General features: G+C 37.1%; 1 protein-coding gene across 10 annotated transcripts in view; it reads left to right on the top strand.

Moving 5' to 3' along the window:
* The window catches only part of STXBP5 (syntaxin binding protein 5), a 109,054-nt gene that overhangs the window by 49,507 nt on the left and 36,291 nt on the right, over positions 1-23,256 (top strand). For all 10 annotated transcript variants that reach the window (XM_068152316.1, XM_068152384.1, XM_068152370.1 and 7 more), the window contains 9 exons: positions 3,070-3,193; positions 4,596-4,674; positions 11,713-11,867; positions 12,836-12,908; positions 15,201-15,348; positions 15,759-15,826; positions 16,884-16,924; positions 18,916-19,136; positions 20,449-20,627. In XM_068152316.1, the coding sequence (XP_068008417.1) occupies positions 3,070-3,193; positions 4,596-4,674; positions 11,713-11,867; positions 12,836-12,908; positions 15,201-15,348; positions 15,759-15,826; positions 16,884-16,924; positions 18,916-19,136; positions 20,449-20,627 (1,088 nt within the window). The remainder of the gene's footprint in view (positions 1-3,069; positions 3,194-4,595; positions 4,675-11,712; positions 11,868-12,835; positions 12,909-15,200; positions 15,349-15,758; positions 15,827-16,883; positions 16,925-18,915; positions 19,137-20,448; positions 20,628-23,256) is intronic.

Raw genomic sequence — 23,256 nt, 5'->3', positions numbered from 1 at the left:
CTTTTTCAAGAAAAGGAAAAAGTGTTCATTGCTCAGATTTATCCTTCATTCTATAAAGCTTGCTTTCTTACTGGTTCTTAAGACCAGTTTCTACATAACTATGTACCAGAAATTGTTCCATTTACACTATGGGCTGCCTACTGTTTTCAGGGTTAGACTCTACATGAAGAGAGTATAAAATATGCTTCATTGTGGCAATTTTAGGCTGTGCCTAGGAAAATTTGCACAAATTTTGAATAGAAAGTAGTAGAATGTAAATAAATTACCATTGGATGTAAAATAATGGTAAGGTCTAAATAATTCCATTGGTCTGAAAACTAACATCTCTTGCCCCATGTACAGGGAGGAAGAGGAGGAAGCTGTTGATACCCCCCAGTTTTGTCCAGGGGGGTTCCTGTGCTATTGTGCATAAGTTCTAAATTCATTTAAATAATGTATATTTTGTACATACTCATTGTATTCCATATTTCTAAATTGTAGTTTTGTTTGTAAATATAGCTTAATTTCCTTTCAACTGAGCTGGTTTGGCAATTTTGTGTTGGGGTGTAATTTCAACCCATCACATTATTACATTGTATTGATAATCATAGTACAGATAACTGATTTTCCTAGTGGAAAGAGGGTTGTTTGTTTTTTAAAATGCAGCCTTTTCTTTACTAGCTATGCACTTTTAAAATTGCTGATCTCTGGTGCTATGTTGTTAAAGTGAATAAAAGTGAATTTTCAATATTTATGCAAGATCTGTCATATCATTTATTTGCTAAATGAAAATTTATCTCACAGCCAGGAGAGCTCATGTGAGATGTCTAAGCTGTGTATCTGTAGATGTGAATCTGTTTTCAAACAAAACTTTCAGTAATTGCACCCTGTATAGGGAACAAAACTAAAGTTGACTAAGAAATACTAAACTAATATATAGCTTCAGATCTACTACTATAAACGGCAAAAGTTATTACTGGAGTCTCTACACTCATGCGGTGTAGTTTTCCTCTGTCATTTAATCACTGGATTCTCCCAATCATACTGCTAGAAACCATAGTTTTTCTGTATACTTTTGTGAAATACTTTAGTGTATACGTTTTGGAGAGCAGTGACGGGGAAAAGGACCTGTGGGTCCTAGTGGATGGGAGGTTGACCATGAGCCAGCACTGTGCTCTTGTGGCCAAGCTAATACTGTTCTGGGGGGGGATTAGAAGGGGTGTGGCTAGTAGGTTGAGAAAGGTTCTCCTCACCCTTTACTCTGCCCTGATGAGGCTGCATCTGAAGTATTGTGTCCAGTTCTGGGCCCCTCAGTTGGGGAAGGACAGGGAACTGCTTTAAAGAGTCCAAGAATCAGTTTAGGCAAAGCTAGCTTAGACCTGTCTTGTGTGGGTTTTTGGGCTCTTTTTTGGTTTGTGGTTGGGGTTTTTTATTTGTTTGGATTTTTTTTTTAAATTTATTTTTCCTTCTTGTCCTCTCCTCACCTGGTAATTAACTGAAACTTTCACTGCTTAGGGTTCCATGCTATTCTCACACCCAGGATTCCTCATAAAGGAAATGTGTGGGTACTTGAGGAGCTGGAGTGAATCTAAGCCCTGCTGTGGTGGTGAGAGAAAGTTCAGTTCTCCCCCATACACAAAGAAACCACAGCTATCTCAGTCGGAGAAGCAGAGATGAATTAAAGCTACATTTACAAGCAGGATGAAATGCAAATGGATATGTACACAATATACAGTATTTACAATATATACAGAAATACACAGCAAAGAAAGTAATACAGAACAAAACTCCCTTCTCCAGATAGAGGACCATCCCCCTGTATCCCCTCTCTCCCCCTACCTCCCTTTTTTCCCAAAAGGGTTAGAGAGAGAGAAAAGGTAATTATTAAGGAGGAAAATTCTGTTAGCTCAAAGCGCATGCAAGAATTTTTCTTATCTGTTAGCTCCGTCCCGCAGCTGTTGCTCAGAAGCAGACAGGCTGAAAAGACAGACAGAACAGAACTGACTGAGACTCAAACAGAACTAAAACTTAAAGTTGTGTTTTACCTATCTACCCATGAAATTCGTTTAGAATATCTGAATGTTTTCAAAACATTCAGCCGGAGTGTTCCAGCAACTGTCCCTTTCTTAAAGGCACAGCCTAAAATGGTCACACCTGCTTATAGATACCATCTTCTGTGGTGAGATTATATTATACAGTGAATTAGCTTTCACATATTAAGGTCCTGCTTTCAGTTTAGAGTAATAAGTATTAAGCAAGTCTACTGTATTGGTAACAGCAAAGTTCCATACTTCTGCCAGATAATACTTCTTTCTGCACTTCTTGAGTAATAGAGAAATACTTTGAGTTTTCATTGCTTGTTTTTATACTATAACATGACCTAATGATTTATGACATCTCCAGGTGCTAGTATTGATGCTGGAAATTACATCAGTCATTACTTACTAGTTAATTTCTCTGTCTTATTTACACTCTTTGCTTCATTGTTGACTTTTTTTCTCACCTTAAGGTAGATTTTCTTTAGTCATCTTTTCTTTTTCTGCTGTAAGATTTCTTGTGGCATGCCTTAATCATTCTATTCCTAACTTTGAGTATAAGGGTGTTTCTGTATTCAGGGAAGGATTTACTCTCCTATACCTCATAACTGCTATTGCAACATCAGAATGCTTAGTCAAACTATTTTTTTTCATCATCATTTCAAATAAATCTTCCTTCAGTTCTTACTTTATGTTGTAAGCCTCTTGTGTATATCCACATTAGACATCTCCAAATGCCCTTTAAAACTTTGGTAATCCTATGAAGTAGGTACTTTTTGTATGGACAGCGTATTTTTCCCAATAATTAAAAACTTTGCTCAGCAAAGCACCAAGTGCTTGGAGTTAATCTCTGCATGCTACCTATTGTTGAAAAGTATTTCCTGACTACACTGCGAGGAGGGGTTTTTTCTTTCCCTTAAACAGGTAAACTAGGATGTACTAAGAGCCATATGATTTAATTACTAATTTTTCTAATTTCTTTTTGCTGTCTAATGGAATAAGAATAAAATGACACTAATACACTGGTCTGATCTTTAATCCTTCTCTTACACAGGCTATCCACTCTGTGGCTTGGCATCATGAAGGAAAACAGTTTGTTTGTAGTCACTCAGATGGTACCTTGACCATATGGAATGTAAAATCTCCTACCAAACCATTCCAGACGATCACTCCGCATGGTAAGATGAAAATAGATGACCACTGTTATCCATTGACTCTTAAACCACACAGAACATGGCTTTAATAGATGGCTTTGTTTTGCAAAACCAAGTATTAAAAATGCACTTATTATGCAAGTAAACTTTGTCATATTGAATTCTGATAAATTCCCTTTTTAAAAAAGGTATGCAGTAAGAATCCAAATTTTTGTCCAAATCTCTCAACTTCAAGCTCACCTTTCACATAATGGCACTGATACCAAAATTAACTAATGCATGTTTTGCAAGGCTTGCTTTGTTTCTTGACGTTACAAACCTGTCTATTGTTTAAAATGCATATAAGCAAGCATCTGTTGTGTGTATAAACATGTAGATTACCATATAAGTTCTTGGAAAGGTTTACAATAATGAGACTAGCATCTGGAAAGATGTTCCTGCTTCTGGGAAGTCTTGCATCAACTCTAATCTAGGAAATTAACATTCTGTGTTCATGTTCTGTGAAGTATGCTGCTGCTCTTCAAAAATACACTATACAAATGCCAGGTTTCCATGGTGTGCATGAGCCTAAGTCTTGTCTTAGTATCATTTACCTCAGATTCTTAAGGGCGATAGGAACAGTGAGGTTACTGTCATAGTAAAAGATGCTGTAGTTAAGCATGCTAGTTTTACTTATCTGAGCACCCAGCACATGCATATTTGCTATGCTGGCTGTGGACTAGAATGAAAAAAGGAAGCTCTGTAGCAGTCAGAAAATAAACTGACATCTATGGTAGTAGAAAAACTAAAATACATAGTCTTATCTTTTTTTCTTCTGATCTTGACCTTAAAATTAAGTTTTCTTCAGAACTTCATAGTTATATCAAACTTCATCAATATTCAGATGGAGGGGGGGAAGGCATATTTACACCATACTCATAATTTCTACTGCCTCTGTGGGAGATTGTATGTGTAGAAGCTTCAGATGGTAATAGCTCAGGGTAGAGAAAGAACTGGTTTTGATGTACACATTCAAGCCTTAGCCCTTAATAACACTCAGAATAAACCTCATTTTACTTGTAAACTGAGTGATTTTAGTTGCAAAATGATAGACAAGAGATTAATTTTAAGTATTCAGCACTACTTAAAACAGCTTCTTTAAGAAATAATTATGGTTTTAAAAACAAATATTCTATGACATGTAAAAAAAAACAAAATCAGACAAAAATCCTCACCGATCATCATCCCCAGAAAACCTCAGAACTACATAGAATATTCTAGGTTGGTATATTGAGAGTTTTGACAAGTCTTATGATATTATTCCAAGGCATACTCTTTAATTGTCAGATGTTAATGATGCAACTTACCAAATATGTATATTCAATTTCTTCATTTGTCATTGTGTTATGGAACTGTAAGATTAATATAAGAAAATAATTCACTTTAGGAAAGCAGTTGAAGGATGGAAAGAAGCCAGAACCCTGCAAACCTATTCTTAAGGTGGAATATAAAACAACTAGATCTGGGTAAGACTTGTTTTGTATGTAGAATTAACATAAGTAAAAAAGAATGCAACTTTCTGGGAATGTACTTTGTTTCCCTGTTGTTGCCTCATGGCACTGAGCTATGGTAGAACAGCTGAAACAGTTTTTGTAATTCAGATACTGCAGAATAAACAAAAAAAACAAACCTACGTGAACAAATTACTATATAAAAACCTTAACTTTGGTAAAGGTCCTGCTAATGGATTATCTGTGTGCTTCTTCTGTGCTATGAAACTCCTGTGTATTTTTGCTCAATCCTGTGAGAATATTACAGGAAAAAATGGCTGGTAAAGCACAGAAGACTCTGGAACACAGACTTGAAAACTGAACTTTGACAAATAGTAGTCTGATGCAGATGTTCTAAATTCTGAATATGTCTTTCCTCTCACAAAAAATTACTGTCAAGCTTTTTGTGGTAGAGTGCAGTAATTTCTGCAGTATGCTGCATCTGATTATGTATATTGAGAGTTTTACAAAGCCATAATTGCAACAACAGACTCAGATGGAACAGCAGTATCTTGAGTAGCATGTTTTGTTACAGGATTACAATTAAGATTGAACTGTGTACAAACAAGAACTTTTATTTAGGGCTTTACAATGGTTTAAAGTCTTGGGAGTAAAAAGAATATAAAGGTAAAATATTTGTGGAAACCCGTTCAGTCGTTTGTAAAAGTCAACTATTTTTTACAATTTAAAAAAAAATAATTTTCTTTTTACTTTTTGCAAGATTTATGTATTGTTGCCATTTGCTTTCCAGGCATTCAAGTATACAGAATATTTTTTTCCTTACTATTAAGTAGTAAATAGTAAAATCTTCTATTAATATATTGATGTACTCATAAATAAAGTATCAGTGACTTTGGCTGCTAAAAATGAGATAAGTAGAGATTTAAGACTGTGTCTAACTCCCAGATGCATGTACATCTGTCATCAGTGGGAAAGTCATATTTTACTTGCAGCAGTCTACATCTGTCTGCATGTTCTTTTATCAGCTGAAATATCAAGGGCTGATCTGAAGATATGCAGAGTACAAAAGGTAGTCTGATCTTCAGCAAGTTAAGATTTCTGCAGTGGAAAACTTTGTCAATAGTCAATTCTGAAGGAAAAGGTTAATTTGAAGTTTGTTGTATGAAATTACAATAATACAATGTTAAAACTATTTGATTTTTTCGTGCAATTTAAGACGCTTATTATTGTATAATTTCTACTACATAGCTCTTTAGGGGGAGACTGCTTTTGCCTAGTATGGCTGTTTTTATTACACCTTCCACTTTCTTGTTTGTCCAAACTGAATGGTTCGATGCCTTTCAGGTTAATGTTTTCTGTCTGAAGTTTTCTCCATCGTTAGTGTAATTCCAAATATGTAACTGTTGTGATACATTGTGATACATTAATTAAAAGGAGGAGATTTTTTTTAAAACACTCAATTGTAACTTTAAGGCAAGGCAGAGCTAATTTTGAATGCTTAACATTTTCATGTTTTTTCTCTTTACTGATTGAAATTTATTTAGGTATGAATGTGGTAGTCTGGACTTTCAGCTAAAGCATTGTTGTTTGTCATTCATGGTTTAAATTTTCTAGCACAGAGGAGAATCTTTCCTGGACAGGACTAAATATTCTTTTTTCTAGCTATGGAAGGAATATCACACATCAAATAAGCCTGTTTCGACAGCAGTCTGTGCTGTTATGAGGGGGGAAAAAAAAGGTCCACAAAAGAAAGCAAAACCATAAAGCTTGCAGAATATTTACGATCAGCTGTTTGACGTATATTTATTTCAGCTAACTTCTTTATAGTGAAAAATAGAGAGTAACCATTCTAAGTTCTTATGCTCTACATCACCCCTCTCACCTCCTGTGGTGGTGAGACAAAGTTCAGTTCTTCTCCCCCGCACAAAGAAAACCACAGCTAACTCAGTCGGAGAAGCAGAAATGGATAAAAGCTATATTTACAAGCAGGATGAGATGCAGATGAATATATACACAATATACAGTATTTACAACATATACAGCAAAGAACGTAATACAGAACCAAGCTTTCCCTCCTTCAGCCAGAACGGTTCCCTACCGCGTACTCCCTCTCTACCCCTACCTCCCTTTTTTCCCCAAAAAGGGTTAGAGAGAGAGAAAAGGTAATTATTAAGGAGGAAAATTCTGTTAGCTCAAAGCGTATGCAAGAAGTTTTTTTTCTTATCTGTTAGTTCGAGGTTAACTCCATACTGCACAGCTGTTGCTCAGAGAGAGAGAGAGAGGCTGAAAAAAGACAGACAGAACTGAACTGAGACTCAAACAGAACTAAAACTTGAAGTTGCATTCTACCAATGAAATTCGTTTAGAGTATCTTTGTTTTCAAAACATGCGGCCAGAGTGTTCCAGCAGCTGTCCCTTTCTGAAAGGCACAGCCTAAAACGGTCACACCTCCGTTATCCAGACTGATCTAGCATCTAGGTTTACTCCAGTATCTCTTCACTTAGAAAATATTTCATTGATATGATCTTACTGGTTTTCTTTACTGCTGCTAATTCTAATAAACCTTTTGAGGAAAGGTGTCTGGAACCATGCAGGAGGAACATAGGATTGCAACCTGTTGTAGGCACTGCTATTGCAGGTCTTACTAATCTCTTCTTACTTTCTTCCTCCTTTATGTTCTCCCTACAGGGAAGCAGGAGGACATGAGGCTTACAGACTACCTATTTAAGTTTGTAGGGCTTTTTCTAGTTTTGAGTTCATAAGGTTACTGCAGATAGTGTCTGTAAAGTCTTTGCAGCCAGTTGTTCAACCTACAATAATGTCTGTAGCTTTATTTCTGGGAGAATATATGTACAAAGGTTACTATTGACAGTCTTCCGGTACCTGGGCTAGAGAATCAAGACCACAAGTTTTTGGTATATTCCTTGAGCAAGCTAGGATAATTTTCCTATCTTAGAGCATAATGTCTTTGTTATCTAGCCATTTAAATTCATCCAAAATGCTCAATCTCTGTGGTGAGCTCCAAAGATAGGTTACTTTCTAACTTTACTGGAATGGTTTCCATGGCATTTTTTAATGCATCCTTTTATGTCTAAAGAGAATCCAGAGAAGCTCTTGAGCCTCCTAATGCCATTTCCTACCCCTCCAGATTCTGCCCTTTATAGTCTTTGTTTTGGTTGATATCAGCATGATGATAAAATTGTCAAAGTATATTCTTTGCTGGAGCTCTGTTGTAATATAAATTTCAGTTCAAATGTCTCCTTGTAAAACATAATAAAAGGTATTGTCTTAGTAGCTTATGCAGCTGTCACTGACTAGCTGTGTAGCGATCCCTCTTTAGCAAGATGGGTGGACATCTTTGGCACCTTGTGGTTACAGTAATAATGAGGTCTCTAGATTAGTTCAAACAGTAAATTTTGTTGTGTGAGTTTGGCTCAAACCCACATTTCTCAAAAAGAATTTGTAATTTATCTTCAAGACTATTTCAAGATTTCCAGTTCTAAACTGAACTAACTCTTGAAGTCTTATCTAGCTTTATTGTTAGGGATTTGCTTCTCAAATTGCCTCATGGTTAGAAAAGTAAACCAACTGGTACCTGACTTCTGTATGTACTGTTCTGTCACATCCAGATTGCCAGAAGCTGGCGAGTATTTGACAATTTACTTCTAAAATTGAGCAGAAACATCCTACACTACAAGACCTAATTTCTGTGTGTTCTGAAATTTTTTTCCAATAAAAAACTACCCTGTTTTGTAGTGCATTTTTTCGTAGTGTACCCCAAGTGAGCTTTACAGATTTAACTGATAAGGAAATGTAATATCAAGGGATTGCTTCAAAACCTGCTGAAGCAGAGCTCTCTACTCTGCTCTGGCGAGACCTCACCTAGAGTACTGCATCAGTTCTGGAGCCCCTATTACAGCAAGGATATGGAGGTGCTGGAGTGTGTCCAGATATGGGCCAGGAGGATGATTAGAGGGCTGGAGCACCTCTCCTATGAGGACAGACTGAGGGAGTTGGGGCTATTCAGTCTGGAGAAGAGAAGGCTCTGAGGAGACCAAACTGTGGCCTTCCAGGATCTTAAGGGGGCCTACAAGAAAGCTGGGGAGGGACTTTTTAGGGTGTCAGGTAGTGATAGGACTAGGGAGAATGGAACAAATACAGAAATGGGTAGATTCTGCTTGGATGTTAGGAAGAAGCTCTTCACTACGAGGGTGATGAGACACTGGAACAGATTGCCCAGGGAGGTGGTAGAAGCCACATCCCCAGAGGTTTTTAAGGCCAGGCTGGATGTGGCTGTGAGCAACCTGATCTAGTGTGAGGTGTCCCTGCCCATGGCAGGAGGGTTGGAACTAGATGATACTTGAGGTCCCTTCCAACCCTTACAATTCTATGATTCTATGATTTATTTTTTTTAAAGAAGCAGTTGTATCAGCAGCTGTTTAAAATGCTGTATAGCAATTCTGAGAACTGCTTTATAGTAATTTTTTTTCAGTTGTTTCAGTCAGGTAAGATTATCTAGCTTTGATAGTTACAATCTCATCTATTTATATGAAGTGCAGTTTTATTTGTCTTTTGAAATTATTATTTTTTGTTTAATTCGTGTGTACTAACCTTTTTAATACAGTTAATGTCACATTTGAAAGACAACATTCTAAGAATTTAATTAGAAAATACACAGGGTTTTTTTTCATGGTAAATCCATAGTTTCATGAAAATAGGAGAACTTCATACATAAACCTGTATTAATCTTTCCAGCAGATTAAAGTCCACTTTAATCTTTGATTCATCTGTGAAGTCTGTCACAGATCCATGTAATCTGTTTTTAGCTCTTAGATTCTTTGCTCAGTAAGGATATGGACTGAGGCAAGCCTGGCCAAAGCAGTGTGATTACATTGAAAATAGACCCCAGGGAAACCAGGATGCAGTTTACACTGTGATCAATGAAACTTGGGAACTGAGGTTTGTCATTATTTTATTATCAGCTGATGTCAGAGAACCCACAAGTCTACAAATTACTGAAATTTGATCTGGCAGACTTGTAAAAACTCATTATTTTTGTGTAGGCAAATACTGCAATAAACCATTCCAGGTCAGTGACATACTGTAAGTACATTGCACCAGTGTTTTTCTGTTCCTTGATGTCCTGAAAAATAATAGGTTAAATTAAAGTTTGCCCTTTTTGCTTCCTTTTACTTGACGGGCTTGATGATAAAACATTGTGTTCTGGTATGAAGAATAAAAATTAAATGAAAACTTAGTCCTTTTTTAGAAATACAGTTTTGACTACTGTTAGAGGCATGATATTGAACTTTGTAGACCCATAGTCTAATTTACAGCCATTCCTTTTAAGGCATCTTTCTCAAAGTCTTTGGTCCTATCAAATCTTCAGTCACAGGGCTTCCAGAAGGATCAGGCAGAAGAAACTGAAAGTTTCTCAGTCTGTTTTGCTTTCAGTGCTACAAACACAGAATCACCATGGTTGGAAGAGATCTTAAAGATCATCAAGTCCAACCTGTCACAACACACCCCATGACTAAACCGTGGCACCATGTGCCGCATCCAGTCCCCTCTTGAACACCTCCAGGGATGGTGACTCCACCACCTCCCTGGGCAGCCCATTCCAATGGCTAATGACTCACTCAGTGAAGAACTTTCTCCTCACCTGGAGCCTAAACTTCCCCTGGTGCAGCTTGAGACTGTGTCCTCTTATTCTGGTGCTGGTTGTCTGGGAGAAGAGACCAACCCACACCTGGCTACAACCACCCTTCAAGTAGTTTTAGAGAGCAATAAGGTATCTCCAGAGCCTCCTCTTCTCCAGACTAGACAATCCCAGCTCCCTCAGCCACAGCACTCTAAGCCATGCGCTGCATTCGTGAACAGCAGCATGTGCATAATTGGAACCATTCAATGCATGGTTTTCAGGAAGAAGCATGTTCCTAATCTGTCACGCTTACTTTTCAAGTGCTAGCTAGTGAAAGCTATTTAGACAGTATGGGAAGATACTCACATGCTTGTGGCTTCCAAAGTAGATGCAAATGGTAAGATTCCTAACTAAAATGAGCATAAAAGTAGATCAAAGGAGTTTTACGGTCTACCAATTTTCTCCTAGAAGTGTAACCTGGAATGTTAGGCAATAGTCAATAAAGGGTAAAATTTCTTGAGTTGTATCCTTATAAACAGCTAGTCTCCTCTTTAAAATATATTATACCCTATATTAAATATAAATATTATTAAAATGAGCGGTGACTTCCAATAATTAAGAAGGAAATATCTAGTACAATGAATACGTTTACTCCATCTTTTTTTCAACAAATGAAATACTAAACTGTATGTGCATATGCGACAAGTGTGTAAATGTTTCTCTAAAGAGTTGTTTGGGTTTTTTTTTTAAGGGAAGCCTCTAATCTCTTTTCTCAACTCTGAAAAATAATTTTACTTTGCTATTGAGCCATTTAATTATTCAGTAGGAGCAGTCTGTGACATACTAGTTCCTTAAATTTTGTGCATGGTGACAGGGGTAAATGAATAAAATGTCTGGAGTAATAGTGTGATGAGAGAACTATGGACATTTATTTATCTCCTTGCTCCTTAAAATGTTATATCTTTGAAGTGTCTCAGGCAGCTGCTTGCTTATTCAAGAGTGCAATATTTTTATGACTGCCAAATTGTGCTATTTACAAAATTGTTCATCCTTCAAAATTTAGGGTAATTATTTATAGAAAGTAAACGGACTGTTGTTTCAGGATCTTGCTCAGTAGTAAAGAAACCATTCTGGCATTAACCAAACAATCTTGTCTTGACTAATAGTTGCACATATTGGTCAAATCAGCAGTATAGAACAGAAGGTTGGGAAGAAATGTCTGGCTTGAGTTTAACTTTTGAAATGCGTACCCAAGTTACATATTGCATGGAGAGCTGATTTGCACTATCTTTAATATATCTCTGATTAATGATATCTTATTCAATATATTCAATAATATAAGGTTACAAAAACTTCCCTGTCTCTTAACTTATTTTGTTGGCTTGATCCGAAATACCTCTTCTTTATTCCAGAGAGCCTTTCATCATTCTCTCGGGAGGCTTGTCATATGACACTGTAGGAAGAAGGCCGTGTTTAACAGTTATGCATGGGAAAAGTACTGCAGTGCTAGAAATGGATTATTCAATAGTTGATTTTCTAACCCTCTGTGAAACACCGTATCCTAATGGTAGGCTCTCTTTCTCATATTTTGACCCTTTCTCTTCATCTAAGTATTCTTTGTATTGCCTTTATCTCTGGAGATCAGGCTGCAGCATGAACATCTGTTATTCCTATTGTCTGAAGTATGTTTTACTTCCCGAAGCATCATAATAGAATAGTTCATTATAAAATCTCCTTTACTTCTAGAAGAATGCCAATTACTGGTTGCATGTTTTGTTTCTTTTTTGTGTGTGTACAGACAAAAAAGGAGCATTACCATTTTAAGATACAGTTACTGCAGCAGAAGTGCTCAATGTTTATTTGAACGCAATCAACTTTCAGTGACTTTCTTTGTTCCAGTAGTCATGTGAACTTCTTCACTAACTTGTAATCTCTACTCTGCAGAAGGGGTGTTTTTAGAATAGAATAGAATAAACCAGGTTGGAAGAGTCTTTCAAGAAGTTGTCTTGGATTAAGACTGTTACATTGATGATGGCTCTAGTGTTTTTAGCTGCCAGCTTCCATTAGAGTGCACAAAACTCAGAATTTGAGGTTTGCCTGAAGGAGGACATGAAAAACTTAGGACGCTCTCTGTTTTCTTATTTTTGTGTCCAGTCAGCTGTATTTCAATGTATTTTGTAAGCTATTAGAATTTAAAGTCCAGTGAATATAAGGAAAAACAGTTTGGGGCTGCAAGGATGTGATCGTTCGGTACATACCACTTTCTCAAAGATACTGCTTCACAAGTTCTACTGCATGAGCCTTTTGATGCTATTTTAGCTATTTAAATTATTCTAGTAAATTGAGGAGTATGGAGTACTGAATTCAAGCGACCATGTGACTTTTCCAAACTGAAGTTGGAGTATTCAGGGGGAGTGAGTGTGTCTTCAGAAACTATATTAATGAGTGCCTTTTCTACTCTTGACTGATCACATTCTTGAGGCTGTGCATGCAAGAACTACACATACCAATAAGTAACTTCTTCCTTGTTTTCAGACTTCCAAGAACCATATGCTGTAGTTGTTCTCCTAGAAAAGGACTTAGTACTGATTGACCTTGCACAAAATGGGTAAGAATTTTGTCTATTCTTTTTAATGGTTGGATGCATTGTTCAGCATTTTGTGCTGTATAACTTTTTAGTACACCATAGTACCTTCCTTGTCCTCAAACAATCACAGTTCTGGACAAGGAAGGTACTATGGTGTACTAATATTAGAGGTAAGATTTATTCAGCAGGATTGATCGTGTTCTGTCCAGTTAATATTTAATAGATTAGTAGAATGTTATACAGGTTTTTCCATGCTTGGTTGACCAATGGAAGTCACTTACAGATCACTGCTGCTTTTTAATTATCACAATTTAGTTCCAAGTTGCTTTTTTATTGTTGTGAATTGGGGAGTTTGGAATTTTGGAGAAAGGAGTAGGGGAAAACAACTGTTCAGGTTGATAGTTGATGGCTGATGGTGAGTGTTGCTGTCATCACATAAGAATTTACTGATTTTATTGCTAAGTGGATTGCTACCTATATTGTATAAAGTAACCCAATAATGTTGTAGTAAATATCATATACATAATATCTACTCGCTGGTTTACTACTGCGGTAAAACTTTGCCTAAAAGTGGTATCCATAAGTCTTTTCCCTAGTACCTGCCTAACACACTTTGAGTCTCTTGCTACTTTGCCCATGGGACAGTCTGTATACTATATTGGGTGACAATTTAAAAATTCTAAATCCTACAATTTTTTTATCAAGGATTTTGAAATTAGTATGGGCAGTAACAACCATTAAGGGATTAGTCGTAGAGAATGGAATAGAATTAACCAGGTTGGAAGAGACCTTTGAGATCATAGATTCCAACCTATCATCCAGCACTATCTAATCAACTAAACCGTGGCACCAAGCACCCCATCCAGTCTCTTCCTAAACACCTCCAGTGATGGTGACTCCACCACCTCCCTGGGCAGCACATTCCAATGGCCAATGACTCTTTCTATGAAGAGGAACCAGATAGTTAAGGTCTTTGTAGTATTCCGTATTAGAATTCGCCAATGAAAGGGGGGGTGGGGGTGGAAATAATCTGTGAAAAATGTGTTTCTAGGGCAAACCACAAACCCGTATCCTCAAAGTCAATGGTGATACCTTAAATAATGGTCTCTTGAATTTGGAAGGTCAATTTTAGTCCTAATATTCTTGCAGCTGCTGAGTGATTTTAATTTAGATTTTTTTTTCACCATGTTACGTGGCCATATGCTGAATCCAAAACTTGTTTCTGGACCAGTAGCAGTTGTGGGAGAAGGAGCTATATTATAACAAGCGGTGTTCTCATGTTGAAAATTTTAATAAGCTTGAAATAAAAAGGTTTATAGAAAGTGTTTGGTTTTGTTCTTTTATTGTTATTTCTGGAATTGAAAGGCTGAAAGTGGAAGTTATGTTAAGCATTTTTGTGTTTTAGAAGACCTATACTCTTTGTTATGATCAACTTTAGAAGTATTAACCACTTCACACCTAAAAAAAATTAAGTTAATAGATTATTTTCTAGGGGAGATTTTTCTTTTGCCTTCTGTCATCACACATGTCCTGTCTTACCAAAATGAAGTCTCTTTCATTCAGCTTTAGGAGATTATTTTAATGTTATAGATAGCTAGCTCTGTATGAAGTTAGTGGTATGCAGAATTTTATTAATTGCTACTTTTTCTTTTAAATGGGTTGAGAAGCTGTATCCTTTTTTGCCTCTCAAAGATACTAAACCCTGTTACTGGCTTTTTCTTTATTAAGGCTCTGACAGTTTTCTGATGGAGGAGGTGGTGGGGTGTGTATATGTATGTGCTTACTCCTAATTGGTGACTGAGTATTGCTATCCATAACTTCATGAGAATGAGCCTGGAGATGTAACTTGGTTATGAACAGTGTTGGACAACTTTCTGTTTAAGAACAGTATAATAATACAAAGTGTAGAGTCTTCATGTCTTTTTCTGTGGAAGAACAGACTAAAGCATTGGAAATAAATTCCGAACTCCAAATTACTAGTTAGGACTTGGTAACTTCCTATTTTTTTTTTTGCTCAAGTCATTGAAATAGTAGGCTTTTAAAAATAGAAAACTGTAGGGAGTAGCAGTGTTCTACAAATATCCTAGAAAGAGTACAAATTTCAGGTTTTGTCTAGAGTACTACAGTATCTTGATAGAGTAGTGGGTAAGCAGTAAAATTGCATCACGTTTGTTCCTAAACTCATTTTAAATTATTTTCCTCTATATAAGAGGAATGCAGACTTGGTCTTTAGTGACTTTGCTGTATTCTGGATTTAAAAAAAAAAATAAATAAAATGCTTGAGTAACAGACTTCTTGTTTTATCCAATAAAGGTACCCTATATTTGAGAATCCCTACCCTTTGACTATTCATGAATCTCCAGTTACCTGTTGTGAATATTTTGCTGATTGTCCTGTGGACCTCATACCTGCACTCTATTCAGTTGGCGCTCGACAGAAACGTCAAGGTTACAGTAAGAAGGTACAACATCTAGTGCCTATCTGTGTATCTGAAAATATGGAAAATCAGCAGCTCTGACAACATGGATAGCCATAAGGAGACCAAAGCTCCATGTGACTCATCCTGCCTTTGACAATGGCCGGTAGTGGATATTTGTGGAGGAGATAGCATACATCATGCCTATAGAGTTACACTTTGCTGATACAGTCCCATTAGTTGCCACACCACTGAAAGCTAAGGGACTTCTGGAGCCAGGGATGTTGTTTGTAGTATTTCGGGGGGTTTTGTTGGTTTGGATTTTTTCTCTGCAGTGGATATGCTTAACTACTTTTCTTGAAGTTATGTGAAGTACTGGAGTCTGCAGTACTTTCAGTGACTTAGCTTTGCACTGTGTGGTATTTTGTTTCTCAGTGTCTTTGTTAACCTTCCAGGAATGGCCTATCAGTGGAGGCAACTGGGGTTTGATCACTCAGAGTTATCCAGAGATAATTATCACAGGGTAAGTGACACCATGGTGTAGTAATAACTTTGTCAGCTGGTTAAATAGAAGTGGGGAGGGATTTTTTCTGCATACAGGCAACGTTGTCATTGGAGTGGTTGAATGATTTAAGAAAATGTTTACCAGATAAGTAACTTGCATAATCTTGAGGCATTTACATTAAAGGAAAAAGTGGAAGAAAAGGTAGGAGCGAACTCCTAGCAGGTATTTTACAGGGATTATTATTATGTGGTTTTGCAATCGCCTACCTGCTATCAATATATCCTGAATGAAACATCTTTTATTCTTTTAACTTTTGGAAGATAGTTGAGTTATGTTTTAAAGCATAGGAAGTCCATTAAATAGTTACTGAGTTCAGTTTTCAAAGGGAAGCCAATTTTTTTATTTCAAAAAGGACAACCAAATACTGAAACCTGTTCATTTTGATCTCCTTTAAGATGGATCCTTCTAATACTACTCTAAGAAATGCAAGCAACATTTCACTTCTAACCGTGCAGTGCATCACTGAAACCGAGAGCACTACTACAGCTTTTTTTAGAACAGCCCATTAGTACTAATGAGAATAAATCTCAAGTGTACTATGCTTTATACATTGCAGAGACTGAGGCACAGTCCTGAAAAAAATCTAGTCATCTGAATCTCAATTTTTAGGACAAATAAACAAGTTAGGTGACTCATTTACAGTGAAATACAGTATATTTAGGCATCTCCTTTACATGTGTCACTCCAAATAAAGAGCATCTTATAAGAAGTAACGCATGGTAAGCTATACCAAACTGCTTCTGGGTAATGGACGTAACTGAAATCTGCTTAAAACAATAAATTAACAGAAACAGTGGAATTTAGGGACTTTACTTCCAAATGTCTTTTTATCCTTTCTGTCAAACGGAATTGTGGCACACTTGTAAAATATTGCCTTCAAATAAATTGTGAAAATAAGGTGTCACTAAGCATACTAATAAAAATAATGTTAGCCATATATTTTCTCTTTGGTAGCAGAGTTCTAACACTCCATCTAACCATTTTACCATCTTGTTAATTGTTTAATATTTCATAGGCATGCTGATGGGTCAATCAAGTTTTGGGATGCCTCAGCAAGTAAGTGTTTTCAGTAGAGACTTTTTTTTCACTGTGAAATAGGAGTTATCTAAACTTACTCACTTTTCTAATGGAATGTAATTGCAGACTAGTCGTTCTCATTATTTCCTGCCTCATGTAGAGTTAGTAACTCCATAGGAAAGTTTGATTTAAAATCAAATAAAATTAATGTTACTTCTTAATCGCTGTTTTTGTCACCTTAGTGAAAATGCACTGGTAATCCAAGGGGAAGCTAGACTAGAAGTGTTCTAAGTTTTTTTGTAAACACCTTCAAAAGCACATTGAGCAGAGATGCATAACAGGCAAATTGCTTTCTTTGTAGTACATGTAAATTTCAGTAAGTTGTTTCTGTCTTTTTAGGCAGGAGAGGCATGTGTTTACAAGACATCAGCTCCCCATAAGTTACAGTATCTGAAAATGAGAATTGGAACCAGTAGTAGTTTGTGTTAATAGAATCTATGCCTTTGTGAAGAAAGACAGAAGAACATGAAGTAAAATCACGACACTTTCTGTTGACAGAACCCTGAACAGGCTTGAAGTGTCTGATACTGTTTTACATTTCCTTTCAGTTAAAGGATTAGTTGCATCTGGTCTACACAGCTAGCAGTGAGAAATGCACTAAGAACTGAAATTAGTGGCCTGCACAGCATTAGATGCTTTAATTAATCTGGTTCTGACTAGCCTTACTCCTGCTACTTAAAAGCTGTCTGAAGCAATCTTTGGATCATTATCAGTTTTCTTTGAAAACTTACGGATGACTGGCAAGAGTCCAAAATGCTAAGGCATGTGTGGGTGTGGGAGGGAACAGATGTAATGTATATGTTTAAAAACTGAGAGGAGGAGTATTTGGAGTGTTAGAGATCTTTAATTTCACTTTTGGGTGGGGGTGGAACTAGGAGGTGGGGAAGACCCAGAAACCTGATTGATTGTGTGGTTTAAAAATTCCCTTAAGCACATCTGTCAAAAGGAGATTCTGTTAAAGATACTTAGTTTCTTTCTAAAACAGAAAAATAAACCTGTTAGGGGCAAAAACTGCAAGTATCCCGTATCTTGATTTTAAAGCTATTTAAGTCTCTCTAGTAGTGCAGGTTTACTGATGAGTGAGGGAAGTGTGATTCAGGTAACAACACTGCAATATGGAAGAGGAGAAAGGATGCTGTAAATTGAATTTTTCTAATTACATGATTAGTATTTGTAGCATTGATTTGAGCCCTTGACTAGAGAATATGTCTGTGAGTTTTCAGAACATCAAGATAGCTGAAAGAAAATATAAGAAAGAATGTGTATTACACTTGAGAATGGTATTACTAATACCTGGACAGCATCAAAGCCAATTTATTTGAATATAGGATCGATGCTTTGCACTCAGTACTTGTGTTCTGGGGGGAAAAAATAAAAAAAGTGTGATGGATTATCATTGGGATAAATAAGTGGGATGTCTGTAAAACCAACATTCTTGAACAGTTTTATGCTTGGGCAAGGACTCAATAGAACAGTTGCAGGAAACACTAAGAAAAATATGGACTGATCAGAGGGCAGCACTTCTGAATGATCAGACAAAAGAAAATAAAGCTTGGAGGAACTGGAGCTCTTAGGTCTAAGACACAGGTGAAAAACCATGGATTTGCAATACTGCGAGGAGAAAGAAAAGGAACTTTGATTTCATTGCATGGATAGGCTTAATATGTGAGTATAGCACATAAAACAACATACACGTTATAAAGAGATCTTTAAGCATCAGCCTTGCAAAGCTTTGAGGTCTTACTATATGTCTGTCAGGAAAATTGAGGGTTTGGATTTTTTGAGGTTTCCTGTACTGGGCAAGTGGTACACTACACAAGCAGAGTTAACACAGATATTAAGTGCTTCTACTCTGCTCTCTTGTTGCATGTAGTGGCCTTAACCTGCAACAAGAAGTTTATAAATGAAAAGGGGTAACAAGCAAAATTATCTGTTAGGATTAACTTTTGTTTCTCTTGGTTTGTTTCTAGTAACGCTGCAAGTACTCTACAAGCTAAAAACAGCCAAAGTATTTGAAAAATCACGGAATAAAGATGACAGGCCAAACACAGATATAGTAGATGAAGATCCCTATGCTATTCAGATCATCTCATGGTGTCCAGAAAGTAGAATGCTGTGTATAGCTGGAGTTTCTGCACATGTGATTATTTACAGGTTCAGCAAACAGGAAGTGACAACCGAAGTCATTCCGGTAAATAGCATAACCATGTTTTTAGCTTTGTACCTAAAATAAGTTTTTGATTTTCATTGGGTTTTACAGCCAGTATTATTTCTTTGTTCTATCTATCAAAGTAAATAGTGGATCAGAACTTAGCATCAAAGGTAAAATGAAAATAGAAGTGAATTATGTGTTTGTCAAATCATTTAAGGAGTCCATTCCTTTTTTCCTCTTCGTTCTTAATAATTACCATCTGTTCTGTCAAAACTACTGCAATTATACAGAGCTAGAAGCATGCCAGGCATGCTCATAGGTACTTTGGGGGGTTTGCCATATCACTGGTTTATTCTGTACAAGAGTTTGAGAAGTTCTTTGTAAAATCAGGCACACACAACTTTACTGAATGTATGAGCTGAAAGCTAACTTGAAGCCATTTCGTTATAAAATGTTGTATGTTCTAAGTATAGCTTTAATCATAATGTATTTGTTTGGGAGTTGTTCTTCAGCGTCTCCTCTCTTACTCTTGCCCCCTCACATAAGCCTTAGTTTAAGGAGATGTACATAAGTAAAGACCAGAAGAAAAAGAATGACAAGTACATTCCCTTCTGAAGGAGGAACTTTTCCTAAATTATCTTTATAAATCAGTCTCTAGCAAACTATTCATTATTAGGAATGCTGTAAAATATATAGTGCTTTATTTCAGTCCAAGAGTTAAGTTCTGCTTTGCAGGTATGAAGATTAAAATGGTTAAAAACTTTATTTACACTGCACAACAATTAACACTAATATTATTACAGATCTGGCAGAAGGAAATCTGAAATCATGATGAAGTTAAGAGTTCTTCAAAATGTGTGGTCGTCTTCAGTGCAATGCCAAACTTTGAAATAAATTCCATATGTACAGTATTACAATAGTATAAATCAGAGTTGTCTGATTGCCTTCAGGTCCTCTTAGTTTTAGCATTCCTGAAACACACATAAGCAAGTCATCTTCATACCTGTTAATTTATTATGTGCAGTGAATGATAATTAAATGGGTTCAGTATTTACTTCCTTTCCAATATTAAGCAGGAGCCTTCTGAGTATTGGAAAATAGATTAGATCTTTGGTTTTCAGTAATTTTGAGATACTCAGTCTGCAGTAGATGGTGTGACTATTTCTGAACACTAACTGCCATGAGATGTTGTGCTGTTTTTGAAACTGTTACCTTGTGAAAGACAGAAAAATCCTTGATGGCACTTTTATCACTAGTATTTTCAGCAGCACTTCATTTATTTCATGTCTAGCTTTTTTGAAAGAGTTTACTGATTTTTTTTAATTTAGTTGTTTTTTATTTTACTTTACAGATGCTGGAAGTACGTCTGTTATATGAGATAAATGATGTTGAATCTCCAGATGGGGAACAGGTGCCACCTTTACCAACTCCAGGGACAGGTTCCAATCCTCAGTCCATTGTTCCTCAGTCTCATCCATCTACTAGTAGCAGTTCATCTGATGGGCTTCGTGATAATGTCCCATGTTTAAAGTAAGTATTTTCTGTTACACTTTGGAGTGTGAAATTTCACAAGAAGCAACATTTTCCAAGTATCTGAAAGCTGGGTTCTCTCTTATGAGATTAATATTGCATCCTTAGTTTGTTTAAGCTTCATAAGATGATTTTTAAAAAAATACATAACATCTTACATTTGGAGCTGCCTGCTTTAGAAACTTTGGCATGCATATTAGCATAGTTCACAGTATAACTTAGGTTGGAAAGGACCTCGAGGATCATCAAGACCAACCTATCAACACAGACCCCATGACTAGACCATGGCACCAAGTGCCACGTCCAATCTCCTCTTGAATGCCTCCAGGGACGGCAACTCAACCACCTCCCTGGGCAGCCCGTTCCAATGATGAATGACTCTCTTGGTGAAGAACTTCCTCCTCACCTCGAGCCTAAACCTCCCCTGGCACAGCTTGAGACTGTGTCCCCTTGTTCTGGTGCTGGTTGCCTGGGAGAAAAGACCAACCCCTTCCCGGCTACAACCACCCTTCAGGTAGTTGTAGAGGGCCATGAGGTCACCCCTGAGCCTCCTCTTCTTCAGGCTAAACAATCCCAGCTCCCTCAGCCTCTCCTCATAGGGCTTGTGTTCAAGGCCTCTCCCCAGCCTTGTTGCCCTTCTCTGGACACGTTCAAGTGTTTTGATGTCCTTCTTAAACTGAGCGGCCCAGAACTGGACATAGCACTCAAGGTGCAGCCTAACCAAAGCAGAGCAGGGGCACAATGACTTCCCTGCTCCTGCTGGCCACACTATTCCTAATGCAGGCCTAATGCAGTTGTAGGTGATCATGCTATAGAACAAGCATTTTCAGTAGCAAAAATATAGTTACTTTGGAATCTTATTGTCCATTGAAATGAGTAAGCAAATTAATGTTAAGGATAGCCACAAAACTTTAGGCCAAGTCTGAATAGATTTCACCTGTTGGTTTTCCAGAAATGTAGGTTTTTAGGGCAAAAGCAATGAAAATGCTTACAAATAACTGAGAGGTAACCCTCTTGAAGCTTACAAATGTAATTTTGTTTTGTACGGCTCCAATAGAACCACTTTGTATTTTGTGGACAGGGCACAGCTAAGTAAGCGTCTCATTCTTGTGATGTTTATTTTGCATGATGCTTCATAGTGCTCTTAGTGTAGGTCTTTTCAATGTAGGATGAATTTTCAATTTATGGGTTTTTTTAAACTGGGACGTTTAAGGTTCCTTTTGTGTGTAAACTTTTTACACATTTGAGAAAAGAAAGCTAAATGATTACAGTCTTCTACAAGACTGCTTTATGAGGCCTCTGGACCATCACATTTTCCTTATGCAGAAATACACTTTGAACTTAATTTTCAGATCTACAATTAAGATATGTATGTACTCTGTGTTCTGAAGTTTAAGATCCCAGCTTAGAATTTAATTTCTCTTTCTGCATCCAGAATATACTAATTCTGATGGGGTTGTTCTCTTTGGGTTGGAGTTTTCATATCTCATTGGTTGTCCTGAGTTGCAGAAATGTCTGGGGCGCCAATTGTTCTGTGTAATGTGGTAGTTTGGCCCGTTAGTGTTAAAAACTCAGCTCACTCAGTTGGGGAAAGCAAATGGAAGTTATATTTACAAGCAAAACTACACTATACAATGGAATGCAATGAATATGTACAAGTATACAGTATTTACAATATTATACAGGTATTGACAGTCAGAAAACAGCAAGGAAACTCCCCTGAACCCCTATTGGGATCCACAAAAGGAGCAGGGGCAACTGCTCCGCTTCCCCCCCAACCTCTCTTTTAGAAGAAAAGAGATGTTAGAGAGTTCTGTTAGTCTTATCTGCAAGGTCAGCTAGTAGCGATAAAATCCTCCCAGCAGAACAGAAAAGCAGCCTCAACAGCCAGAAGAGAGAGAAAGGAATGAAGAAGAACGTGAGATTGCTAGAATTCATCCCACACATCCAACCAATGAAATTAGCTTAGAACAATCTTTTGTTTTCATTTTTACACCCAACTGTGGATTTGTTTATATTTCTCCACTCTTCTGCTGTAACCCTGCAGCTAACTTTTAAAGGCATAGCCTATAACTGTCACACTGACATTATTTTAACTTACTTTTTTTTTTTCTATCAAATTATCAGTCTTTGGTTTTGTCTCAATAGATTATGCTTCCGTTTCTCTTTACAGTGCCTTTCTTCCACATGAAACCTTCCCCCCATCCATTGTCTGTATTAGATTTCTTTGGAGAATCACAGAATGTTAGGGATTGAAGGGGACCTCAAAAGATCTAGTCCAACCCCACTGCCAGATCAGGATCCCCTAGAGTAGATCGCACAGGAACATGTCCAGGTGGTTTTTTAATATCTCCATAGAAAGACACTCCACAACGGCTCTGGGCACCCTGTTCCAGTGTTCTGCCATCCTCACAGTGAAAAAGGTTTTCCTTATGTTTTAGCAAAACTTCTGCTCCAACTTGCACCCATTGTCCCTTGAACGGGTAGCAATATTCTTTTAGCACCTGAAGACCTTCCTTCACCTATTAAAGTCAGTACTTCAAGGTAATGCTGTTATGCCTTGCTCTGAAGAGGGGAGAACTGAAGTATGTGTGATCATTACTCAATTTCAGTGCCCCCATGAATCAAA

This window comes from Melanerpes formicivorus, unplaced genomic scaffold (genome assembly GCF_026170545.1).
Source record: "Melanerpes formicivorus ecotype bairdi unplaced genomic scaffold, bMelFor1.0.p_v2 SCAF_2, whole genome shotgun sequence".
Taxonomy (NCBI): Eukaryota; Metazoa; Chordata; class Aves; order Piciformes; family Picidae; genus Melanerpes; species Melanerpes formicivorus.
This window is presented reverse-complemented; position numbering and strand designations above follow the sequence as displayed.